At 37.7% G+C, this 15,232-nt stretch overlaps 1 protein-coding gene across 5 annotated transcripts in view; it reads left to right on the top strand.

Moving 5' to 3' along the window:
• SRPK2 (SRSF protein kinase 2) overlaps positions 1-15,232 on the top strand; it is a 144,028-nt gene that overhangs the window by 113,634 nt on the left and 15,162 nt on the right. For all 5 annotated transcript variants that reach the window (XM_030478858.2, XM_030478862.2, XM_030478861.1 and 2 more), the window contains 5 exons: positions 1,600-1,625; positions 3,112-3,358; positions 4,572-5,060; positions 9,877-9,977; positions 10,078-10,185. In XM_030478858.2, the coding sequence (XP_030334718.1) occupies positions 1,600-1,625; positions 3,112-3,358; positions 4,572-5,060; positions 9,877-9,977; positions 10,078-10,185 (971 nt within the window). The remainder of the gene's footprint in view (positions 1-1,599; positions 1,626-3,111; positions 3,359-4,571; positions 5,061-9,876; positions 9,978-10,077; positions 10,186-15,232) is intronic.

Here is a 15,232-nt window from a genome sequence, read left to right as displayed (position 1 = left end):
TAGCACTGTATGTGAAATGTTCTATGTTAGACTTGCCAGGAGTACAGAAAGGAATTGTACATTATGTTTAGGTAGGAGAAACCAAGGTAAAAAAGTTCACAGCAATCAGTAAAGACAAACAAGGAGGAAGTGTGGCTTTTCTAGTGATCTTCAGTACCGTGGTTGCTATTTATTTACCCATCAAGCCCATCAGTTACAGGCAGTGGAGAAATAATAACATTTGAATACCTTTGTGATATTGTCAGAAAATGCATCACAGATTAAAGTCTAAGAGGTACAATGAAAATACCTGCTATAACAGGAACAAATACTGTGGTCAAAATCCATAAATATTTCACAGTATTCTCTATGTTAAGATGCAAAATCTTACAAATCATTAATATATTGTATTGAATTTTACATAATGTGTAATCACGTAGCTAAAGACTGTATGTTATTTGTGTGGGAAGTAACTTGATTTTGTTCATGCAGCCTATATGGTGCTTCTTGACATTAAAATAAATATTATTTTAAGGAATATATTGATGGAGTTCTTACCACACTTTGTTCTTAGCAAATTGTAATTGAATCTGTGGCCTTCAACACAGGAGCTGAAGATGTGTTTTCTTTACAGCATTTCAAGAATAGGTTCTGCATAATTTCCCTTTTTAGATCAGCTTTGGTACTCAGGTTTAAGAATCTTTTTGAAAACCTTGCCCTCTCAGGGGGCATACATGCAATTTTTTTCCCCTGAGCTTAGCAGTGGAAGCTGAACCCATAGGAGAATTCTGAAGTCTCAACTGTCTCCACTTTTTATTTTGCATTTGTTAATTGCCATATGCTTTCGTGTCTGAAGAAGTTCATGAGCTGTTCTCCTCCCCCGTTCAGTTCCTCTTTCTCACTTTCACTTTGCCTCTGTCTCCCACATTTGGTTATTTCTATTGGGTGTGATTATTTGGGTGGGGGGGTAGGGGATGTTGTGTGGCTTGTATTGCTATTCTGTGCGTTTTCACAGTTAGTACTGGAATCTCATCAGACCTAGTCAGTGATGGAATCCTTCTGAGAGATGCTTAGGAAGAAGTCCACGCTGGAGATACTTTTTCTGTGGTGGTGTGGTTTTTGCCAGGGGCACTTCTTCATGCCTCCAGTCGTAGCAGTCAAACTGCCTTGTTTCAGAATGAAGGAAATATGAATATTTGACTTTTCTGCTGAATGCAGTACAGTAGTCATCTTCGTTGATATTCCCTGAACTATCTAAAATCTACCTGTACCTGCTCAGTCAGCAGACTACACACATTTAATATGTGAGAACTCTGCCATAATTTAATGTTTTCTGTCCACTTCTTACTGATTCAGACTTTCCTTTCTAACTTTCATTATCTCTTCACCAACCACAACAGTGAAATTTATGCTAATTCCTTCCAATTCCAGATGCTCTAATGGAGACATCAAATGATTTCAGGCAGCAGGTACTTATAAAGAGAAAAAAACATTACTTTAAAAAAAAATGAATCACTGCCATATTTTTTTTTAAGACTATTTTTACACAATTTCTACGACTTTCTGCCTTTTTAGAGTTGATTTTGTAGAAATAATCTTTAACTTTTTTTTTCCTTTTAGTGAGTACAGCTCCACAACAGAAGCCTGTAAGTATTGTTATATAATTCAAATTAACTTTCTTATTTTCTGTGTTTAGTTGCTATTAGACTGTTGGTAGTCTCTACCCTTTTTACAAGCTGCCTTTGAATAAAGCTTTTGTCTTTCAAAGAATGCTTTTCTTCTAATGTCTTTGGCCTTACCAGGTTTAGGCACAGTATTTCTCTGATGGAAACTCTGATAGACTTACAATTCTAAAGCTATGTCAGAGACAGTTAAGCATTGCCATTTCATCTCTCGAGGAATAATCCATTCTGTTCAGATCCTGACAAAAATGGGTGCACACACTAAATACCATGCATTGCAGATAGCTTAAGGACTTCAAGGCCTTAATAAAAAAGGCCTTAAAGGAGAGGGGGTTTTATGAGACTTGGAAGATCTTTTTGCCATATACATACATCAAATAACTACTGAAATATCTAAGGTCAGACCTATTTTCTGTGTTTACAGAATGTACACAGGCGTACAACATGGGTGAAAAATAATAGGATTGTCAAATTAACTGTCTTGTTTTAACTGTCCTGTAGCTTCTTTTGAAGATGACAGGATTTACAGATAAACCTTTGATAAAGCAAGATTTTCCTTTGTTTCTTGTACTTTATTTTTGAATTATATAAGGATTTCTTACAGTGATACCTAAACAATGAATGAGAACTGGATAGATGTCATCTATCAATTAGTAAAAATAGAAGTCAGAATTCATTTAAAATATGAGAAAGTGTTCCAATCCTAGCTCAGATGTGTTAATTTTTCTTTTGCTTTTTACTGTACCTGAGTTCTTCAGTCCTTATGTTATATAAAACGTGAAACTTTTCATAATGGCCATCTGTTGTTTGTGATTCACATGTTTTGGGCCAGAAGTGAATAATAAAAATGCTTTCCTTTCACAGGGAAATAGCTGAACAACACAGGATTTATTTAAAATCCTTTACCATTTTCAATCTCTTTAGTTGTCTTGTATCATTTTTCTCAGCGTACATTCGCTGGTCATTTCCTTCATTGTACAGAGAGAAATCGTGTGAAATTTATATGTAGATAATTAGATACAACAGCAGACTATATTCCACATGCAGCATCATCAGTTAACCTAGATTGAAGTTTAAGTGTTACCATACCTAGTTGAGATTATAGGATTATAGGAATTTTACTATGGTATCTTAGATGTATTTTGCTCTTGTATCTCAGAAACAGCCACATTAAACAATGTATAACTATATAACATTTCAGTTGCTTTTTTATCTCATATAACCCTGCATAATTTTTTATTTGAAGTTAAATGGAAAAAACAATATATTTACTATATTAATTGCCATTATTAATATTAAAGATATGTACTATATTAATTGCCTATACTAATATAAGAAACTAAAAATAAAAAGTAATCATACTGCAAGTGAATTTGCTGTGAGATGCCTTGAGAATAATTGTTTAGGTTTTTTGTTTGTTTGTTTTCTTTTGTTTGCATTAATCTCTCAGGTTGGAAAAATATCCAAAAACAAAAAGAAAAAACTGAAGAAAAAACAGAAGAGGCAAGCTGAGCTGTTAGAGAAACGCCTGCAGGAAATAGAAGAACTAGAGCGAGAAGCTGAAAGGAAAAAAATAGAAGAAAATGTAACCTCGTCTGTACCATCAAATGAACAAGAAGATGAGTACCACCCAGAGGTGAAACTAAAAACAGCTGATATAGAAGAGGTAGTAGATGAAGAACCTGGAAATGATGATGGTTAGTATTACCTGCTTTTATTGATCCTGAATTTGCTGTTTCAGAGTAAGTGCAGCATTGCATCTGGTGCACTAGAGAAAATCTCTGAACTGTCCTAAATCATGAAGTTTCATTTTCTCCTGTAGGTAAAATCATAACTAGAAAGTCTAAAAAGCAAGAGTCAGACCTGCTATAGAAGTGAAGAAAAACATCAATAGCAATCTAGCTATCAAATCCCACAAAAGAGCACACAGACAATTCAGTAGAACAGCCAGTTGCCACATTAGGTGGCATAACTGTCTTGGCGAGATAGAAGAAAAATAACATGAATTGGTATTTTGTAACATCAGTGTAGTTAAGAGTCATCGTTGCTTTCAACTTGTTACAATGTTTGTTGTAATGATCTATCAGGTAATAATAACTGCAGCTTCTTCACTAAAATTGTTAAGATGCCTTGTTAAAATTCTTGTTTAGTCCCAGTGATTTGAAGTGTGATTGTTATTGTCCAGCTCCAGTCTGGCTTCCCTGTTCTTTTTGTCAACTCTTGCTCATTCTGTAAAAGTGTAACTGCTGAGACTTGTCTTTTGGTTTGGTTTAATTTTGTTCTGCTCTTACTGTGATTTTTCCTGCTTCTGTTATGACTCCCTGTTTGACACAGACTGAGTTACAGGTTTGTAAAGCTTGCTTTCAAGACCTCACGTATCTTCCCTCCCTGGTGCCAGGACGATGGTGCCAGACTCTTTTCAGTGGTGCTCAGCGACAGGATGAGGAGCAATGGCCATAAACTAAACCACAAGAAGTTTCACCTCAGCATGAGGAAGAGCTTCTTTATGTTGAGGGTGGCAGAGCACTGGAACGGGCTGCCCAGGGGGATTGTGGAGTCTTCCTCTTTGGAGAGGGAGGTGGCCCTAGAAGGGGGCTTGGACTGGATGATCTCCAGAGGTCCCTTCCAACCCTAATAATTCTGTGATTCTGTGATAACACTCTAATCTTCTGAATTGTTCCCTCCTGAACCACTTCCCATTGTTTATTTTTTCCAACAGCCTTATTAGTTCGTTCTTTTGCCTTTAGTTTAAATTTCAAGGTCTTTGCATATTTCAGTGATACTCAGTGTTTCTTTCCAGTGTGATGCCAGAAGTCAAGTAATTACTGAAGAGTTAAAAGTTACTAATGCCTAATTTCAAAATGATATATTGATGTATGATCTAATGCGTTGCTCACTGAAATTTTTCAGGTGAAGCAGATGATCAGGATGAAAAAGAAGACACAGAGAAAGAAAACACAGAGAAAGATGATGATGTTGAGCAGGAACTTGTCAACACTGACCCTACAGACCCTAAGTGGATAGAATCCCCCAAAACAAATGGCCATATTGTGAACGGCCCGTTCCTGTTGGAACAACAGATTGAAGATGAAGACGAGGAAGAGGAAGAATGTCCAAATGCAGAGGAGTATAATCTTGATGAGCCAAATGCAAAAAGCGATTATTCTTATAGCAGCTCCTATGAACAGTTTAATGGTGAATTGCCAAATGGACGTCATAAAATTCCTGAGTCACAGTTCTCTGAATTTTCGGCTTCAGTGTTCTCTGGGGCTCTAGAGTCTGTAGCTTGTGGTTCTGCTGTTTCTGAAGGATCAACTGTAACCGAAAGAGAGGAGAGCAGCCCATCTCACGACAGGAGCAGAACAGTTTCAGCTTCAAGCACTGGGGATTTGCCAAAAAGTAAGTATTCCTCTTAATGGCATATAGCATGCTTGAAGTCTCTTGCCAACTGTAGGTGATGTCTTAGAATGAGTAGTGGGGCTAAACCTTAGGTATATGTTTTGTCTGTGTTCAGTGACACGTATATGCAAATTTTACTTTTGTTTTGGAGTTTTTTGGTGAAAATTCGGTTATCACTCACTTTCAGTAGCACAAAGGGATCTTTCAATAACAGCAGACAAAAACTCTTATCACACCATGTCCCTGACTTTGAACACTAGGTCTAGCACTTCTCAGTGATGTTGACATTTCTCTACCTACAGGTGAAGTGTTTTAAATGTTTTTAGTTTCTGGGTTGGTGCTCATCCTCCTAAAGTCCTGGCCTGCTTCATGCTTGAGTCTGAAGAGTGCCCACTGAAAAAGGTGATTCCAATGTGCCAGCCTCTGCAGTCAGAAAAATCTGTGCAGACTGTCCCCAAATGCTCTCTTCCTTAGGTGCTCCCAAACCTGGGGAAAGAGGTGGGATACAGGGACAAATTAACCAGGCTTTGGTTGGATTACAGCTGCCGCCCACTACTGGGAACCCTTTTTTCATTTCTGGCCAGTGTCATCTTGTCAGTTTTGTCTACACTGAACATTTTGCTCATTGAATCATACATTGTGTGAATGCAAAATCTCAATTATTAGTATTTTAAATTTAGTATTTCATCTAAGAACACTTTTGGCAGAGCAGATATCTAGAAATGAAGAGGAGGTTTTTCAGTTAGTTTGGTGAATTTTGGCCTCCTAGGACCAGGTTTCAAGGAAAAGAAAGTGTATTAGTTTTGTGTGGCTTTTAGAAATGGAGGGAAAAACACTTTGAGTTGATGGAAGACTTGTGTTTAGTAACATGGGTGGTGTGTATTACATTAAAAAAAAGGCAGATAAGTGGAATAGAAAGACAGTGGTTAGGTTAAGAAAAAAATGTAACAGTCTCATTAAAGGCAGGAGCTTAAGCTAAGCTTACTTTAAGTAAATTGGATGATTTTTCTTGCATTCAAACCTGGGAGTTTGATAGATGCGCTTAGAAGACAATGCAAAAGCATTCTCGTTAAATTCAGACAAATTTACCATCTTAAAAGAGGAAAACAGAACTTTATTATTATTTTTTTTTCCCTGCTCTAGAACTTGTTTTTACAGGTGTTAGATAAGTTATTGTAGATTAAGTATTCACATTTACAGGTCGGTCTGCAAAGGAAAGAGGAAAGGAAGTTCATAGTTGCAGGTAGGCATTCTTCCAGAAGATGACTGTGAGATCATGTAACCTGACTTCCTTTTTATAACAAGCCAATAATGCAACAGCTGTTAAGCCCAGTAACCTTTGTGTTTGGCTTAAAACATATTTTCCAAAAAGATACCTGCTCTTGATTTGGACAAATGAAGTAATGAAAAAATCTAGTCTGGTTGAAGTGTGTTTCACTGGTCAAGACTGAGAATTGTTTCAGAAGAATCATTGCAAGTTTGGATTTGCCTGGCTGCAGCTTCTAGCTATAAATACGTGTTATGCCTTTCCTCACTCACATTAAAAAATCCTGTAATGTGCTGCGTTTTCATTCATTGATGGTTCTTTTCTAACAGTTACCCTCTGAATCTTTTATTAAAACTCATCAAGAGGAAAGCTTTGTTTCTGCAAGGCATGTTGCTAACCCTCAACTCATTATGGCTTTTCCGTATTCAGTGTGGTTTTGGACACTTAAATTCTGGCCACCAGAACTGCTGAAATCCAAAACTTTTGCTTGTAAATCCTGTTTACTGAAGATATGGAAGTTGATATCTTGGTGTCATTGCAAAGAGCTGGATTTTTGCCATTGAATTAAATAGCTCCAGGGTATTACACATAGATTTTATTTATAGTGCCAGTGATAAATGATAGATATATGGGTTTCAACTTTAATAAGGAAAATACTGAGAGACTAGATCTGTAAGCAGATAGAAGAAAATGAGATAGCTTAGGGAGAAGATCACTAAGCCTGCCATCAACATTGTCCCAGATGAAGTTACTAAATATAAATAGATATGTATTGAAAAATACAGTCAGTGTATTTCTTGGTTTAAGACTTTAGAAGAGCAATTCGCACAGATATTACAGAGTCTGACAGGTAAGGTAATCTGCAGGTGGGCAAGAAACGTGAAATAAGATACAGCTGAGCAGAGCTGTATTTCTGGAAAATGTCAAGATCCAGGCAAATAAGTCTTCCAGTCTATCTCCTTACACTCAGTAGTCCCTGAAATGATACACAAGAGGTTCCCAGACGCCTGGTGGCCTCTTTCTCTGTGCTGCTGGCAGTATATAGGCAGAAAGCCTCTACTGCTGTTTTCCTGGTGTGATGTGTAAAATCCTCATGCCTCTAGGGAGTAAAGCTGGTTTTGGCATCATGGGAGCAACGTATCTCCATAGCTGGAGAAACAAACGTACTTAATTCCTCCTTGATGTTATCTCATCAGGAGCAACTTACAGATCTTTTGTGCTAAGAAAGAAGGAGGAGTAAATTCAGCCATAGCTGAAGCAAGAATTTACTACTTCCACAGAAAGAGAAAAAGCTTAACGTTGTTAATATTAATGGCATCAATAGTAATGTTGGGTTAAACAGTAATAAAACAGATTAGAGTATTTTGAAAGAAGAGTTGCAGCCTATTTAGTATTTTTAAATGGCGCTACTTTTTCCCTGTAACTTTAGTGCTCTTTTTTTTTATAGAGTTGGACTTTATTTGTTCCTCTCTCTCTAGGCATTGCTATACATTATTAAGTAACATGATCTCTAATATTTTGGAGATACTTGCCTCATTCAGTGCACAGACCAGTTTGTGTTCAGTGGATGAGCAGCTCTTAAGTTCTTATCTTTTTCAAGTTTTCACTGCATGACCAAATGCCCTTAAGATAGATCTATTAATTTCCTCATGACTCTCCTCCTCGTTCCAGTGTTTGAATGTTTACTAAGTATACTATCACGCTGAGACTGTGAGAAGAGGAGGTGATATTTCTCAGTTTTACAGAACTAGGACACACAGAAGTGGAAACCAGAAATGCTTACTGATTTTGTGCTCAGGTTGAGCTCCTTTGGATGCTTTTTTTGAGAGTACTTACTAAAAAGTGTGCTACTCTTGACTTCGCTTTCAGTTGTGAATGATACATGTTTGTCAGATTTAGAATCCAAGGTCTCACATTCATCTCTCAGAAAATAAGGGACATAAACTTAATGAGCTCCTGAGAAAAACACAAAAGTGTAGGCATTTGCCTGTTACCTTGTCAGGTCCCTCTGCTAGAAGAAGGTTGAAGCAAGCTGTTTTCTAATGTATTCAGATGTTTTACTGATGAGTTCCCCACCCCTTCATTCCACTTTATTTATTGCAGTCCTTCACCTTCAGAAAGATGTGTGGGAAGGATTTATCTAGCACTTTTTTATTTTTGCCAGGGCTAGTGAATTGAGAAAGGTCCTGTTATTTCTTGAATAATGCATGTGATTGTGTTTAAAAAAAATTAGACTGTATTAAGCAGCATGCTTGTAAGGGAAGGTTTTAACATTAAGATTACTTAAGACTAACCTCCTTTAACTACTGAACTGCAGCTTTATTCTCTCAGTGTGTTTTGCTTTTATGCCCTGTAGTGATGGCTTTTTTTTTGAACTCGAGCTTTTTTATAGAGGACTCTCTTGAGGTCACTGCCCCTTCTGTCTTCTGTTCAATCCTTTCTTTCCTTCTCTCCCGTGGTGAATCCTGCCACTTTCTTTTCTGGTTGGCCAGTATTTCAGTGCCCTGATGGCTCATTCACCCTTGCTGTCCCAGCAGTTGAAGATCCTCATCTGATTTCAATCACTCCTAGCTCATCATTAGACATGCTGTATTTTTTCTCTTTGTCCCATGTCTCCTGTACTTCTCCTCTTCCAATGCTTATGGTAGTTTAACAGATCATTATATCCCCATTGGAGTCCCAGGTGCCTTTTGGATCTAGTACCTCTTTCTTATCTTACCAGCAGTTTCCAATTCAGTCTTCATAGCTTTGGGACAAGGAAACTGAGATCAATCCTCTGCTGCTATGTGATTTGTGGTATCTGGTTCTATCTTCCACGTTCCAGTCAATCAGCTTTCTTTCCAGTTCAGTTTAGGAGCTAGCAGGTGGTATGTCAAATAAAAAAGAAAAGCCATGGTCTTCCACTGTCTGCGTTAGGATCATCAGTGTCCCAAGAGTCTCTAAAGATGGCAGGATTGATGAGATTAAAGTTCTGCCTTTCTAGTTCGGATCATACTCAATGCAAATAGGACCTTCAGAGAATTTTGATTCAACACTAAGTTATATGTGAAATGGGTGACAGTCCCCCAGGCTCTTAAGTTAGTCAGGTTTTGGTGACTTCTTCCCCTTGGGACAGATTTTTTAAACAAGAAAAAATCCAGCCAAACCTTAGCCAGAAATGGAAGTGCAGGATTTATTTTCTCAACCAAACTGTTCTAAGAACAACTCTTTCGTGTGGACTTCTTGGAGTTTGAGTTTTAACATTTTCTGTCCTAATCTGTTCTTGGAAACATATGGACTGTTTTTGCTTAGAAGCTCTTCTGGATATTCTAATTATAGTCATTTGGCAGTTAAAGAATGCAGAAAATTTGCACTTGAAATGTGTAGGGATATTTAGAAATCAAGGTAAGAAATCCTATTTATGTTGCCTTAATTTCTTGTAGCATTCAGCAAATGATTTTGATGTCTTCCATGTATTACAAAACTGGATAAAGTGTCAAGGCAAAACTGCTCAGAGGTAATGAATAGTGTGCTTAAAATACTAACTGTTCTGCGTTTTGCTTGTGTTAGCAAAAACTCGTGCTGCTGACCTACTGGTGAATCCACTGGACCCAAGAAATGCAGATAAAATTAGAGTTAAAATTGCTGACCTGGGGAATGCCTGCTGGGTAGTAAGTATCACTACATCATTTTTGCTGTTTAGCATTCACTGTTTAGAACAGGCCTTTTTATTATTGTTTTTTCCCATTAATGTGGTTCTTTCTTTTGTAGCATAAACACTTCACAGAAGACATCCAGACAAGACAATATAGATCCATAGAGGTTTTAATAGGAGCAGGTTACAGTACACCTGCTGATATCTGGAGTACAGCATGTATGGTAAGAACAATACAATGTGTATTTTACAAGAATAAACCTCCTAATTTTTTTATTTAGTTGAGGAAACCTGATGAAGATGATTTTGACATTTTGACACAAACACATTATCATAAATTATGTCCTGTCAGATAGCTACGGATAATTTTTCCCCTTTTATTTCAATTTCTCAAGTATTCTCAATCAAAAGGAAGTATTTTGGAGAACATTTCTCATTTTCATTTGATGCATTTTAAACTTGCAGTCAAAAGCATGCAAGTTTTTTAGGGAAATAAGTGTATATTTTAAATTACAAAGTCTAACTGAAATAGTACAACTGCATGTTTCCTTCCTATCTTAGAATCTATACAACTGTTTGCTGTGCTTCCATTCCTTTTGCTTGCATAAAGTAGCAAAACAGCGAAATACTTCAAATTCTTGCCAAGTGCAGTGAAAACATTCATCAGATTAGGCTTGCAAATCACAGCTTTAGGTTCTAAACTTCAAAGAGAAGGATTTAGCTTATTAGTAAAATACGTGGTAACATTCTGTAGAATTAGTTTTAACACAGTTAAACTGAAATTATACATTTTTTGAAACCTTTTAAGAATAGAAAAATTAAAAATTTCATCATTCAACTTTCTGAAACAATTGTTCTGTTTGTAATATCTCTTTGAGGACAAATAAGCTACATGCATCTTCTCATTAAAGATAGTTTTTGAAAATACATTTAGAAGTATCTTTGCCTATTTTAAAGGTGAAAACTTATTCAAATCTTTGTATTTTACAAATACATGTCTGAAAAGAGTAAGTGTGTGAGGAGGAGGAGGAGAGGACTCAAATACTAGACACAGTTTGCAGGCGTGGGTGATGAGAAGAATTGCAAAGCTCAGAGGGAGAGGAGGAGGATTGAAAGGAACATAAAATCCTACAGATATTATAAGCTCAGCAAGCCATGTGCTGAAAGTAACTAACCCATAAGTAAAATCGCAGATATGTTTTCTCTGGAGTTTAGTACTAGCTTTTGCTTTAATACACAGAAAAGAACATCCATTTCCAAATTTACACTTTCATTTGGGGCAAAATGTAGAATTCTTCCATTACATTGGAAAACAAAGCATAGAAAATATTCCACAGTTTTGATCCTTAATTTTTTGAATGATTCTTCTCTTAACTAACTGCAAAATTATTATTAGAGACATGTTTCTTTTACGTGATATTTCATAAACCTCAGTTGAACTTGATACGTTTTTATGGTATTTAATACCTTACATTCATCTTTCTTTAAGGTTGTACCTACTGTGTGCTAATTTTATATGCAGTCAAGTAGCTAAAGCCACATTAAAAAGGCCGAAGTCTATCTAGAATTGTGTTTAAAGAAAGTGGGGCACTTAATAGCAGTATCACACCTAGGGAATATAGTATTCTTACAATACTTGCGATCATCCAGCCCCTTACACTTCAGTTCTTTTCCATGTTACATAAACATTCCTCATGGGAGTCCTTTAAACCCCTAAAGCATCTATCTCTGCCAGTGGGGGTATCTTAATTCTGATTCACAGGTATTTATCGAATTGCGGTATTTTAATGAGAAAATTATACTTCTGCTGCTTTGTTACGTAAGCTTTAACAGAAGTAAAACATTTGAGGTAGAAACAGTGGAAATCTATTTTCTGCCACAGACTTTGGTCTTTTGCTCTTAGAAAATGCTGTAGAAATTTTATAATCTTACAGCACTGACGTAAAATTGTTGATTCAGTTGTCATCATTGTATAGTTCTGTTAAAAAAAATAGAGATCAGTTTCTCAAGCTCATCCCCAAAATTCATCATTTCAAAACACCCCAGGATTTGCTTTCATTCCTGTGTGCTGGAGAAAATGGGTCAGTGCACTGTTACTGCTAATCCTGTATCAGATGGAAAACAGCTCTGAAGTAGGGATTGACATGAAGACCTTAACAGTTCTTTCTGCAGAAGACTTGTAACAAAGATTAAGAGCCAGGGAAACATTCCTGATGTGGAATTTCAAACTCTCAACTAACTTAAGGCTGTCTTTGGAAATTATGATTTTATTCTCTCCGATCCCTAAAGCAGCCAAGAATTGTAAAGTACCAAAGTGATTTACTGCCATTGTAGTCCCACTTGCTTTCTCAAGTTTGGATTCCTTGTTGTACCTGGATGTGGTTCAGAAAACACCCTTCTAGGTTACCTTGCTCTTGTTTCATATTTAATTCACTTTATCCCATAACATTTACTGTTAGGTGTGCTTTCAAAAGGATTGTCTGCTGGAGCAGGAGCTGGAGGGGTGGTTTATTTTCAGCCAAAACAAAGGTCAGATTACCGTTAGCCATGTTGTCCAAGTCTCTCAAAGGAGAGCAGGGAGACTTCTTCGTCATGTTGCTTTGTTTGTACAGCAAGTTCATAGTCATTAAGGACATTTTTGGACGCAGTAGTATGTGAAATGAGTGGTCCAGCAGTACTGCTATGACTCTTTTCTTGCCGAGTTTCCATCCTTCCGTACTTTGTCCAGTGTGACAATATCAAGCACACATGAAGTGGTGTCCTACCAGCTGATTGATTGCATGTGGTATTTCATTTCCTGCTTTTTAATTAAAAAAAAAAGGGGGGGGGGAGAGAAAGAGAAGTCTCTCATTTAGTAGCTCTGTGTTACTGAGTGATCCAAGGTTGAGGTTGTGTTCAGGATAGGTAAGTGAATGGCTCTGATCGGATCCACTTGTCAGAAATACTGCCTTTGTGAATGGGTAGGCAAGGGGCCATGTGGCTTTGCAGTGGGAGCCATGTCACATAGTTACAGATCCTGACCTTCATTCTGATCATGATTTTGTCCTTAGATGAACTTTCTTGTCTCAATTTCTCCACTGAATGATAATGCACATACTGCAACTAATACGAATGATGTAAATGAATGCACATTATGCTTTGAAAATCTTTGCTCACAACTAAATCACTGAGCTAGTTCTCTGCACCTGCACTGAAAGAGGGTTCAAAATATTTTGACCTCATTTGGATGGAGTTGTGTCCAAATACATCTTGTAACTGTCTGTGTACCCACAACTTTGATATCTGAGATTTCTGACCAGTATTCGCAGAGGCTGATCCAGGTGTGCTCCTCACTCCTCCATCTGTGTAGCTCTTGCTGACAGAAGATGTGGTGCTTCAGAGTGGTGGTCAGGTTCTTCAGCTCAGTGGCTGTTGTTTGTTTCACAACGTGGCTGCCAAACTCTTCTGAAAGGGCTTGCTCAGAAGTAGTCTGGAACACTGCTTAGTAGTAAAGAGCACACATGAAGACTGCTTAGCTTGCAAAATTGAAGAGACTCTCCATGTGTTACATATCCACTGCTGTGCCAGATTCTAGATCATGTCTCCATTAAAAAAAATATAATAAAAACCAGGCCTTTCTTTGAATTAATTTAGGGTCCATAGGGTTTCTGTGAGAAACCTTTATGTGTACATAAACCACATCAATCTTTCCATGTCTCCTGGATTTTATGATGGACCACTTGCAATGCTTGGTACCAGGATTCACTTGGGATCTTAACTTGGTCTTGTGCTTTATGGATCTCTGTTTGAGCTTAAGGTTTTTCACTGCCCTTTGCTTGCTGATGAAATAATCTTGCTCACTGGAAATAGCACTGGCAGACTGTGAGACTGGCTACTGTGTTGGACTTGATGATCTTAAAGGTCATTTCCAACCTAGTCAGTTCTATAATTCTATGATTCTTGTATTGGCTTGTGTTTATGGCCAATGCTTATGGCTTGTGTTAAGTCAAGCACAGAGGTTATGTCTTATTACAGCAGCAGCAGACTGTCTTCTTTTCATCATACCATTCACTCATCAGTTTTACTTAGTCTAGTAATAAGGGTGGAGATGATGATGATTTTAAACAGAAGCCTCTGATAATGGTGCCCTGAGCATTCAAAGCATCTGTGTTCATGGTTGCACAGCAACTTCCAGAATACCCTCTTATGAATCTGGCTTTTAGGACATGGTGTGTTGTGTCTACATGGAATGCTTTCCTCACCTGGGCTCTGCTAACACGAGTTGGCTTCATCTAGCCATGGTTTTGGTGCATCTTCCAGGAGAGAATGCTCCTGATTTACTTGTCTTTAGTATAGGAGTAGCCAGAGATTCTGATCAGGATTGCTAGTACTGGAAGTGTACCTAAAGAGAGGCATGTAAGGACTCCAGCCAAATAGCAAAAGAGAGAGAAGTAACTCAGTGCTAATAACCTTACAGTTCTTTCTTTCGGTGAATAAGTAACACTGTAAGTAACAGCCTGTGAGGCGAACCTTCTCGTTTTAGATGATTCGGCGTGGGCAAGTTCAGACCTCTTTGAATCAGATTTGAAGGAGGAGAGTGAGTATCCTCAGGCCGGTACTGGTTCTCTGCTCAGGTGACCAGAGTCTCAGAGTCTTTAAGACAAAAAAAAGGCAGGGGAAAAAAGAGGATGCTGCTTATCTGTGGAAGCTGATAATCGGTGCTCGCATGATGTGCTGTGAAGCTAATGAAAGAAGTTAGATGCCAGTGGGCTTTTCCAGACTATGATGGAGGACTGAGTTCACTTGTTCTGTGCTCAGCGAAGAATGCAGCATAGCGTAACTTGCATTTCTTTCCCAGCCTTTGGTGACTCTGTGTCTCAGTAGTTGTGCTGTGTTTCGCTGGACATCTCTAAGTTTTGCTAAGGAAATTGCACAGTGCCCTTTCTTTTTTTTCTTAACAATGTGGCCTATTTAAGTGGGATACTCAGCTGTTCCCATGGAAAGCTAGATACTGGGACTCTCTCTTCACATTTCTGAAATTCTAGAAAATTCTGTGTTCCCTTGCTGTACTAAACCCTATTTTAATTCTGCCAACAGGGAGGTGCATCTCTTCTTTTCCCCCCAAAAGAGGAACAGATTTGGAGCCAGCAGTGCCTTTGATAGGATTGAAACCACCCTTGATCATTTAATTTTATCAGGCTGATTTTCCACATTGGCAGTATTGAGAGGGCTACTTTCTGTGGAGCAGAAACTGAACAGGCACTGCATGATTAAGCATTTCCTAAATCTCAA

The sequence above is a fragment of the Strigops habroptila genome, chromosome 3 (assembly GCF_004027225.2).
Source record: "Strigops habroptila isolate Jane chromosome 3, bStrHab1.2.pri, whole genome shotgun sequence".
Classification (NCBI taxonomy): Eukaryota; Metazoa; Chordata; class Aves; order Psittaciformes; family Psittacidae; genus Strigops; species Strigops habroptila.
The sequence above is the reverse complement of the archived record's forward strand: the minus strand, read 5'-3'. Positions and strand labels throughout refer to the sequence as shown.